At 38.0% G+C, this 11,489-nt stretch overlaps 1 protein-coding gene across 1 annotated transcript; it reads right to left on the bottom strand.

Annotated features, from left to right (window-relative positions):
• Nucleotides 1–491: 491 nt before the first annotated feature.
• LOC127656871 (platelet-activating factor receptor-like) lies at nucleotides 492–10,515 on the bottom strand. The gene is made up of 2 exons (XM_052145395.1): nucleotides 10,441–10,515; nucleotides 492–2,603 (listed from the first exon to the last, which is right to left on the bottom strand). The coding sequence occupies exon 2, from the start codon at nucleotides 2,601–2,603 to the stop codon at nucleotides 1,497–1,499; it is 1,107 nt and encodes a 368-aa protein (XP_052001355.1). The 5' UTR covers nucleotides 10,441–10,515; the 3' UTR covers nucleotides 492–1,496.
• Nucleotides 10,516–11,489: the final 974 nt, after the last annotated feature.

Below are 11,489 nucleotides of genomic sequence, written 5' to 3'. Positions count from 1 at the left end.
AATAATTGTTAGATGTACAAAGTTAAATAATTTCCCTTCTTTTTAATAATAAATAGAAGAAACAGTGGCTGAACTACAATAGTATCTGCAGTTCTCTAAAATGTGAAACAAAACAATCTTTCATTAGATCTGCATTTAACACACTCTGTTCTTCTTTTTTAAATCAAACATTCAAAAAAAGTACAGTACACAGCACCTTCTAGACAAACTTCATGCTTGATAGAGAACTTTGAAAAAATACAAGTAAAAAAAGAAAGAAAGAAGGAAAAAAGGTGAACACCGAGCATTGATTAAATGTCTCCAATGATACTAAATGGCTCATATAACACATTAAAGAACACCAAGATATCACTGGAAAGAAGTAACATTTTTAAAACATTAATACATTTGACATATTTACATGAAAGTGATTTTGCAAAGCGTTAAATACATACAAAATACAAACATCAACTTAAAAGAGTAAAAGAGTAGATTTCATTCTGTTCAATAAATAACACCAGAACACAATAAAAAGGCAACAGAAACAAAATAACAAAAAAATAATTTATGCATCATTTGTATAAGTTAACAAAGAATAAAGAGTATATTTCATTTTGTTCAATACATATAATCAGCACACAATAAAAAGGCAACAGAAAAATTGACAACAACAATGAACTGTTAAATTTGTATAAGTTAACACTTTTATATTTAAAAATTGGAATGGCAACTTCTATTGAGAAACAATATTGAGTCACACAATCATTTAATTGTATAATTAATTTAATTGATTGTAATAATTGCATTTAATTATTGTATTCATTTAGTGGTCTAAAATCTGCCCATTCTGCATGCACAATAACAGGCAATGTGTGGGGTTCCAGTTCCCCTTTTATGAAAAATTATTGCAAAAGAAAATGAAGACTTCCAGTGTGACAAAAAAGTATTAAAAAAAAAAACCTTCAAAAGGAATTTCAAAAGAACACTCCTTACAGAGCTACTTTGCAAGTAAGGCAGCTCCTTATTCACTTGTTTTTTTCCTCATTCTAAAGCAGTGTATCTCCTGGCATGATCCCATGTTTTCATTCTTCTTGAAACAGTCTCATCACCAAGAATAGTTTAGTAGGTATGTTTGACCCATTTAGATACTGGGGTAAATTCCACCTCTATTCAGTACAACTGTAGGAAGTTAAGAGATCTAAGCTGTTATCAATAACTCTGATTATTGTCTTTTGACTATATCACTTAGGATATAAAAAATATAATATATGCGTGAAATGGTCTGTTGGTTGAAGGTGTTGCTCTGGCTCTGCCTGCTAGAGGCAGCACTTGCAAGATAGGCATCTATTTTCAGTAGACAAAATTTGATTAGGAATCTGAACAGAATCTACTGAGAGAATGTTGTGAAATCAAACCTGCTAAAATCCTAAATAAGATTAGAATTTATTAAATATTCAGACACCAAGGGAGTGGATCTCAAATATTCCTGACCTATTCTTTCTGCTCTTTGGCACTGTTCATACTTCGCTCTTATGTCTGCTCTTCAGAGACATAGACATGCTTACTATATTACGTGAGCAGCTTTTGTTATTCTTGACATTTTTAATGTGACCCTGGATGTACTTGTGGAACTTTGTTGTGGCAAAGCAATACACCACTGGGTCCAGGATGCAGTTGAAGCCCATAAGCATCAGGGTGATCTGGTGAGCATCATTTAGGAGTTGGTGAGTCTCCTTGCTCCAGGATTCCTTCAGGCCTAACACCGAAAGTACCCAGGGACCCTGCACCACATGGTGGGGCAGGAAACAGATCACAAATACACCTACAACGGCACACAGCATCTTCAAGGCTCTGCGCTTGGTACCGCCAGGGCGCTTTCCCGTGCTGGCTCGAGGCTGACTGATTGGTTGGGCCATAAGAGCTTGCGCAATCAAGATATTGCAGATAATGACCATTAAGAAAACAACAAAAAACAGGACAATGATAATGAAGTGGGTAGTGGCCACTGAATATTTAGTAGCATAACTCTTTACGTGATAACCCTCAAAACAGCGTACAATTCCCTTCTCTGTGTCCTCCTGGACTCCAGGTTCAGTGAGGTATTTAATTGCTGCTGCAAGAGTGACAACCCAGATAATGGCCGAGATGATTGCTCCACGTTTCCAGCAGTCAGAGGAAGCGGCCATCAATGGTCTAGTAACAGCCCAATAACGGTTAACACTGATGACAGTGAGAAAAAGGATAGAGCAGTATGTGTTGATGAAGAAAAATGATCCTGTGATACGGCAGACAGCATCTGAATACATCCAGTTACCTTTATGCACATAGTAGCCGATCCAGAATGGCAGAGCAGACACAAAGAGCAGGTCTGCAACCGTCAGGTTGGTCATGTAGATACGGATCTCATTCATGGCTTTGGAATCACGCATATGGTGCAGTACAAAAAGAGCATAGCAGTTGGCTGCCAACCCAAAGACAAAGACCAGGCCATAGAAAACAGGGAAGAGAGTGTAACGAAACTCAGAGTCAGTGAATGTTGAAGATTCGTTGACTTTCTTTGTTTGATTCTCAAGGCTGAAGCCTCCAGTGTTCCACAATCCTGCAAGATTCTCCATCTTGTGCATCTGAAAATGAGACAGACTCTGTAAATATTACTATAGTAATAATACTATTCAAATTTCACAAAGTTTTTCCTTGCTGGCCATATATACAGTGAGATGCATGTTAAATCCTCAACACACAAACTAAAATTGGCAGTTATATCAGAATGCACTGGGTGGTGCTGTTGAGTGTGGACACTATTGATCACATCTGTAGAGCAAACAGTTCTGTCACTCAGTAGTTCAGATGGACACCAGAAAAGAGGGTTTTTTGTGAGAATGGGGATTACTGTGAGAAATCTGGGTTCCTGTTTAAATGTACTGGATAAGCATGTACACTTTACTCTAGTATATGTGCAGCTTGTCAGAAAGCAGCGTCCCCGTAGCAACGTAATCCCTGCAATGCTTCTGTATACAACAAGCATGGCATCCGAGAAAGACTTTGCTAGTGGAGGTAAGGGACATCATTTCAACTGGTGTGTATAAATGAGTATAGTTTACTGAGCACGTGGATATGTTTGATTTTCACAACAAAAACATGGCATGAGATATAATATAAACATGACAACTATATATGCCGATTACATGAGATACAATATAAACATGATAACTATATATGCCGAGTGTTAATACACATCCTGTATGTTAACTGCGTCAGTCTACTTCATTAGCGGTTTATTTTTCTTTACTTTGCGTGAGCTGAAATGCTTTCATTCTATTCTTTTTTTGTTTTCAAGCATTGCTTGTTTAAATATATACATATATATAAAAAAAAACACACACACACACACACACACACATACACACACACACTGGACATGATATAAGCTTGTTTTGATTATAATTAGAAGCTTGTTTTTTTAATGGTGACGCCAACTTTATGACAAAAAAAAATATTTTACAATGTATCTTTCTCATTAATTACCTTCATTTAAATAATAAAATATTCTAATATTTGTTTTTTATGAGCTTAAATATTTGAATTTATTGATGAATGCCCATCCCTAGTCTGTATGGGCCAGGGGTGTGTCAGTGCCACTTAAATTTTTGTCTTCAGTGCCAAAATGCTTATGCAAGGCAAGGCACGTTTATTTATATAGCACATTTCATACACAATGGTAATTCAAAGTGCTTTACATAGAAGAGATTAAAATAAGAATAAAAAAAATATATAAGAATAATTGAAACAGTTTAGAATATAAAATAAAATACAGTACAAACAGTCGGACACACAGTGGAACAGTGCTCATTCAGTAAATGCACAGCTAAACAGATGTGTTTTGAGTCTGGATTTTAATGTGACAACTGTAGGAGCACATCTGATCTCTTCTGGAAGCTGGTTCCAGCTGCGGCTGGCATAACAGCTAAAAGCAGACTCTCCTTGCTTAGAGTGAACCCTTGGTAATTCTAGCTGATGTGATCCTAATGATCTGAGTGATCTGTTGGGTTTATATTCAGTGAGCATATCTGCAATATATTGAGGTCCTAGCCCATTGAGTGATTTATATACCAGTAATAATACTTTAAAATCAATCCTAAATGTAACTGGGAGCCAGTGTAAAGACCTGAGGACTGGTGTGATATGTTCATATTTTTTGGTTCTGCTCAGAATCCTGGCAGCAGAGTTCTGTATGAGCTGCAACTGTCTTATGGTCTTTTTGGGAAGGCCAGTGAGGAGTCCATTACAATAATCCACCCTGCTGGTGATGAAAGCATGCACAAGTTTCTCTAGGTCTTGACTGGAAACAAAGCATCTAATTCTTGCAATATTTTTCAGATGATAGTATGCTGATTTAGTTATTGCTTTGACATGACTACTGAAACTAAGGTCTGACTCTAGAGACACACCAAGATTCCTGACTTGATTTTTAGTTGTTTGACCCCTAGCGTCAAGGTATGCATTCACCTTGAGAACTTCATCTTTGTTTCCAAACGCAATGACTTCAGGTTTGTCTTTGTTTAACTGAAGAAAGTTTTGGCACATCCAACTGTTAACTTCATCAATGCATTGGCACAGGGAGTCAATGGGGCTGTAATCGTTAGGTGATAGGGCTAAGTAGATCTGTGTGTCGTCTGCATAGCTGTGGTAAGCAATTTGGTTCTTTCTCATTATTTGGCTCATTGGGAGCATATACAGGTTGAACAGGAGTGGTGCAAGAATTGAGCCTTGAGGGACTCTGCATGTCATGTCCTATACTCACATAATAACCTCTCCCTTCTAAGTATGACCTGAACCATTTTAGGACCATCCCAGAAAGCCCCACCCAGTTTTCCAGCCTGTCAAGAAGTATGTTGTGATCGACAGTGTCAAAAGCAGCACTGAGGTCGAGTAGTACCAGTACTGATCATTTGCCTGTATCAGTATTTAAGCGAATATCGTTTATTATCTTTATGAGCGCTGTCTCTGTGCTGTGATTCGATCGGAAACCAGATTGAAAATTGTCCAAGTATCCATTCGAGTTCAAGAATTTGTTCAGCTGATTGAAGACAACTTTTTCAATGATCTTGCCTATGAAAGGAAGTTTTGAGATCGGTCTATAGTTGCTTAATATGGTCTTATCCAGACTGCTCTTTTTCAAGAGCGGCTTGACAACTGCAGTTTTCAGGGAGTTTGGAAAACTCCCAGAGAGAAGTGAGGAGTTTATCACTTCTAGGAGATCTGCTTCTAAACAGTTGAACACACTTTTGAAAAAAGATGTGGGAAGTGCATCAAGGGTGCAGGTTGATGTTTTAAGGTGCTGTAGGGTTTCTTCCAAAATTTTGCCATTCATTTCTTTGAAATAAGACATAGTAACTACTTTCTCAGGTTGTGGTTTGATTTGTCTGACCCCAGCACAACTCAGGAATGTGCTGATCACCTTTCTGATATTATTGATTTTTTCAGAGAAGAAAGAAGCAAACTCACTGCACTTGCTGTCTGAGAGCATTTCACTGGGAATCTGGCTTGGGGGGTTTGTCAGTCTCTCTACAGTTGCAAAAAGAGTGCGTGTGTTGTTTAAGTTGCTGTTTATAATATTCGAGAAGAAAGTCTGTCTAGCTTTGCCTAGTTCCATATTAAAAGCATGGATGCTGTCTTTGTAGATGTTATAATGGACTACATGTTTTGTCTTCCGCCACATGCGCTCTGCTTTTCTGCATTGTCTTTTAATATTTTGCACTGCTGTTGAGTTTCTCCAAGGTGCTTTTTGTCTGCCACTCTTCTTCCTGACTTTCACAGGAGCAATATCATCAATTACACTTTTAACTTTTGAGTTAAAAGAATCAAGGAGAAAATCAACAGAGTCAGCAGATATACTTGGTGTTAAAGATATAGCCTTCATAAATAGTACACTAGTGTTCTCATTTAAGCATCTCTTCTTGTCAGACACAGATCTAGCTTCAATGGCAGGAGAGATCAATATATCAAAGAAAATACAGAAATGATCAGACAGTGCTACATCCTTAATAACAATCGATGAAATGTTTAGACCCTTACTGATAAGTAAATCTAGAGTGTGTGTCCATGATTGTGTGTGGGTCCATGTACATGCTGAGTCAGATCAAATGTTTTTAAAACAGTTTTGATTTATTTTGTCATATTGGTTTCTGCATTATCTATGTGAATGTTAAAATCTCCAGCAATGGCAAAACAGTCAAACTCTGAGGTAATTGTTGATAACAGTTCTGTAAAGTCCTCAGCAAAGGCTGGAGAGTATTTTGGAGGCCTGTAAATAATGATAAGTAAAATGCGTAGAGCAACTTTTAACACACTACCCAGATATTCGAAAGATGGGTAATTCCCAAATGATATTTGCTTACATTGATAGACATCTTTAAAAAGAGCAGCTAAACCCCCACCTTAATTAGTGTTATTGATTTGAAATTACAGTACAATTAAAAAAACAAAAAAAACAATGAAATTCACATGGAAAAACATCATATAATATGTAGTTGTAGTGCTTTCAATATAGCAAAGGGTGAATATAATTTACAAATCACTCCTTTTTGTTTTTATTAGCATTTTTCATACCGTCCCAACTTTTTCGGAATTGGGGTTGTATTTAAAAGTGTGGTTTTCCACCGTTGAAAGGTTCCCCTGAACTTGTATAGTAGAATACAGTGTAACACTGCTGCCGCTGTTTATCTCTTGACTTGGCAGCAGCGAACCATGAGTTATTGTTTGTTACTGTTTTGTTAGCAGCGAAATATTGCTGTTTGATAAGCAAGTAAACTGTACTTAATACAATTTAGAGGTACTTGTTCTTTACTTGAGTATTACCATGGCATTTTCAATTACTTTACACTTCCACTCCACTACATTTTAGAGGGAAATATTGTACTTTTTGCAATGTTGACAATGTATAATAATAATGTCAAATATCTTTCATAAAAATATTTGATTAAGAAAGCAGCCTTCTGAGTACCTTTGCATAGTCATATCGGTGCAAAATCAGTGCACAATCCACATTGAAAATATCTGTTTTCATGCCAGCTCAAAAATGTACTATATCGGCCACCATATCGCTAATCAGTGAATTTTCCCCCTCTAAAATCGGTATCAGTCTCAAAAATCCCATATCGTTCAGGCTCTATCCGGTACTGATCGTTAGCTGATCGATCGAAGCATCCCTACTGCCTTTATGTCCATTTGGAGCTTAAAAATTCTTGTCACTGTTCACTGGCATTGTATGGACCTAAAGAGCTGAAATATTCTTCAAAAAATATTTGTATGTGTTCAGCAGAAAAAAGAAAGTCTTATACATCTGGGATGGCATTAGGTAAATTATTTCATTTTGGGGTGAACTATCCCTTTAAGTAAGTCAGGAAAATAGATAAGAATTACTGTAATGGTCAAGATAAGCAGTAACATACTGTCTATCAAAAGTGGGATGAGTGAAGTGAATTACTAACAATCAATCGCTCTGTACTATTGTATGTCATGCAGTTATTTTTTCATTGTTCAGTGATCCTAAATAAATATGAAGACATCAGCATGTTGAATAATGGACAGTTTGACACTAATTTATTGATCTTGTCTGTTCTGTTGAAACGTTTATTCACAAATATATGACCATTTACCTTGGTAACCATATACCATAGTTATTGCAATTATTGTTACCAGGCTTGACATCCATATGGAATCATATATATTAACATAACTAACATATATTAATTCTGAAAGTGCCCAAAGTGTCTTTCAAAAGATACTACAACTGTGTCCATACTCCAAAGCGTCCAGTAAATACAACCATTTAAGTTCAGGTAGGTCATTTTCATGGTTTGTGCTCAAAAAGGGGGTGCGTATCAACAGGTTAAAGGGGGTAGTGGTAACCTTCGGCACATAGCCCGACTGGGGTCTCAGGATCTGAATTCTAGGCATGTATCGCTGACAGAGAATGCGTTCCCAGCCCTCTTGATGGAGGTGAGCGCAGTCTGGAGGGCCATCTTCAAAGAGATGGCTTTCAGCTCAACTGACTCTAAAGGCTTGTAAGGTGCTCTCTGTAAGCCCAGCAGGACCACAGTGAGGTCCCATGAGGAAACGAGGTACGGCCTAGGATAATTCAACCTCCTGGCACCTCTAAGGAACCTGATGATCAGGTCTGTCTGATCTGTCTGTCTGTCCGGACCAAAACATGCTTGCCCTGGATCAACGGCCAAAGCCTTCGCAGGGCTAGCAATACTGCGAGCAACTCGAGGCAGTTGATGTGCCAACACAGATGAGGGCCTGTCCATGAACCTGCGGCTGCGTTGCAAACAGCGCCCCAGCCCGTCTTGGAGGTGTCTATCTTGACGATGACTTTCCTGGAGACCTGCTCTAGGGGAACCCCTGCCCAAAGAAATGCCAGGTCTGTCCAAGGGCTGAAAAAGCAGTGGCAGATTGACATGATAACCACGCAATGCGTGCCGCAGCCCACTGCCCATCTCTTGACTCGAGTCTGCAGCCAGTGCTGAAGTGGTCTCATATGCATCAACCCGAGGGCCGTCACCACCACCGAGGATGCCATATGCCCCAGGAGCCTCTGAAATTATTTCAGTGGGACCGCTGTTCTCCCCTGAATGCCTTCAGGTAACTCGTTTGTGAGACGAGTCCAACTCCATCCCGAGGAAAGTATGTGACTTCCACATATAGGGCAGCGGCTAGGGAACTGAATCACGTAGCTGACTCGGATCGTCCTGGCCAGCCATCGCAATGGGTTGGAGAGCATTAACTACGCATCCAAACTCCGGGTGAGGGGCACTATGGGGATGACCGCTGTTGACGTACCCGCGGCGGAGCGGGGCGGGAAGTGCTACGTCGGGGGGCCTCGTGACCCCGTGTAATCTCGCTGTATAGGGAGAGACATAACGGCTCTTACGTATCCAACGTAGAACTGGTTAGCGACTGAGGAGCGTGTTCGTGTGATATGAGCATGAAGCGATCATCTGTGATCCGCAACTGCTTTCGGGTCCTTGAATAACGTATAACGTGCGAGTAAGAGCAGCCGGTGGACTTTCTGGACATTTTAATTTTGAATTAACATTTCAGAATATGGGCCAACTAAAGCTTTTTATTTATTTATTTTATCCACATTAGTTGAAAGGGGAATTTAACAGACAGTAATGTTCTTTGCAATAATTTATGGTTGTATAACCACGACTCTGTATGGTTTATGTATTTAATGAGCCCTCTTGTGGACTAAGGAAACAATGACAATTTAAAAATCAGCTGAAAATTTAAGGTAAAAATTTGAGTTTAGTGTCTCTGCTCAATTGACAGCCCTAGTCTGTACCTCTGGACAGTAATTTACTGCCGATTAATGATATTAAAAACTTTTGAATAATTAGGCCTACTGAATTTAAAAAGCCGACAATTGCAATGATTCATACATGTGAATGGAAACAAGCCACAACAGTATCTATAAAATATTTTTTTAATTAGTAATAATAAATTATTGCTTTTGATCCATCCTGGACAGTACTATACACATGATTAATGATATTAAAACTTTCTGAATAAATACTGAATTAAAGATTCAAAGTGCTGCACTTTCTCGTGAACTTTTCAGAAATTAACTGACCTAAGGCAATAAAAAACTGCATTCGTGTGTTGCTCGGTCCTATATAGCTTTAAATGTAGGCCTAATCTTTGAATATGAAAAATGTACCGGACCTCGGTGACCTCATAGCTGGTTACTGTCATCATCAAAATGTATTTTTCGTTGCAGTAGCTTCACTTGAACTTCAATACCTGAGTTAAAGGATAGTTCACACAAAATTTAAAATTCTCAGAACGAAAAGTCATCCACACCACCTATAATATGCAATAAGAAAAACAACGTGTAATTGTAAGAAGTGCACAAAAATAGTAAATTACTACACTATATTTGTTCTTTGTACTCAGTTGTCACTGTAATTAACACCTCTGAGTCATTGCATATGAAATATACAGCGGGCTTTTCCAGCATTGCATGTATCCATAATCAATATGCCTCGTGATAACGTAGGGAATTTTTGTAAAGTTTCGCAAGCCTCAATCCCAAAAAAGACACAACCAGTAGCCAAATAACAACCAAAGCATTATACGCATTTAATCGCAAATCGAATTTTAAACACTTCATGCTCTTGAGTTTTGTATAAGTGTATAAACTTTTGGTTCTCTCTTAAATGATCATAAAATTGAGCAGATTAAATTAATTTAAATAGCCTACACATCGAGTGTTACACCCCGTCTACACTGTGACAAATCTACACTGTGACAAATCTAGAACGATCCACTATCTACAGTACACTGACAGTTTCATGGAATGGGAGTGTTCTAGATTTGTCGCGTCTTTCTTGCAGCCTGGAAAAGATGTGGATATGTTCTTAAAACTACTCTAAATTAGTTTTTTTTTTAACTCACCTCGTAATTCCAATTCAACGTGATTCTTCCAGCTCGTGCTCCTCTCGCGCTATACTCTCTCGCTTTAATGAGCTCGACTCTTCACGCGCAGACAGTAATGCCCCTCTTTATCCCTAACCGCTCCCTATCAAGACAGCTGGCGCACTCTTTTCCAAAGAAGAGTTTGTGCATTCAAAAAGTGAAACTGTATCCCATCTGCTGTCTCTTTATGAGATAGGATACAAAGGTTTGCACAGGTGTAAGAAAAGTCACCAGTAGTGTGTCAGTACAAATGCAGCAATAAAAACTATTACTAAATCTAATTAACAACTTGGTTTCGGGCGTTATGCACTTGTATGGAGAATTAGACAGAGCCTATACTACTGGTCAGAACTTTTGAGACACTTGACCGAAATGTTTCTCATGATCTTAATCTTTTGATCTGAAGGCGTATGCTTAAATGTTTTAAATTAGTTGTGTAGACAAAAATATAATTGTGCCACCATATTAATTTATTTCATTATAAAATAAAATGTAATTAAACAATGTTGGACTTGGACCAAATAATAAAGAAAAGCAGCCAATAAGTCCCCAACATAGATGGGAACTCCTTCAATACTGTTTAAAAAAGCATCCCAGGGTGATACATCTAGAAGTTGATCAAGGTCTGCAAATTCTAGGCAAAGGGTGACAAATTTGAAAATTATCAAATTTTACACAGTTTTGGTTTATTTTGGATTTTGTTTAGTCACAACATAATTCCTATAGTTCCATTTATGTTATTCCATAGTTTTGATGACTTCACTAATATTCTAAAATGTGAAGAAAACAAATATATATAATAAAGAATGAATAAGTGTTTCAAAACTTTTGAACGGTAGTGTAGGCGAAGAAAAAAAACAGCTTGAACCAGTTTACAGTGGTTTGTTGTTCTATGCTTGGTTAGCTGCTTTTTAGCCTAGAAGTCTGGCCAAGTTATTGTTTAGCTGATTAATGGTCAGCCGACTGGTTACCCAGACAGACCAGCTGACAAGTGCCCAACATCACTGTAAAACTATCTTGACCAGACT

The sequence above is a fragment of the Xyrauchen texanus genome, chromosome 16 (genome assembly GCF_025860055.1).
Source record: "Xyrauchen texanus isolate HMW12.3.18 chromosome 16, RBS_HiC_50CHRs, whole genome shotgun sequence".
Lineage (NCBI taxonomy): Eukaryota > Metazoa > Chordata > Actinopteri > Cypriniformes > Catostomidae > Xyrauchen > Xyrauchen texanus.
This window is presented reverse-complemented; position numbering and strand designations above follow the sequence as displayed.

Bases quoted from the DNA above. Each gene is read 5' to 3' on its own strand.
- LOC127656871 (XM_052145395.1), bottom strand. From the start codon at position 2,603: ATGCACAAGATGGAGAATCTTGCAGGATTGTGGAACACTGGAGGCTTC.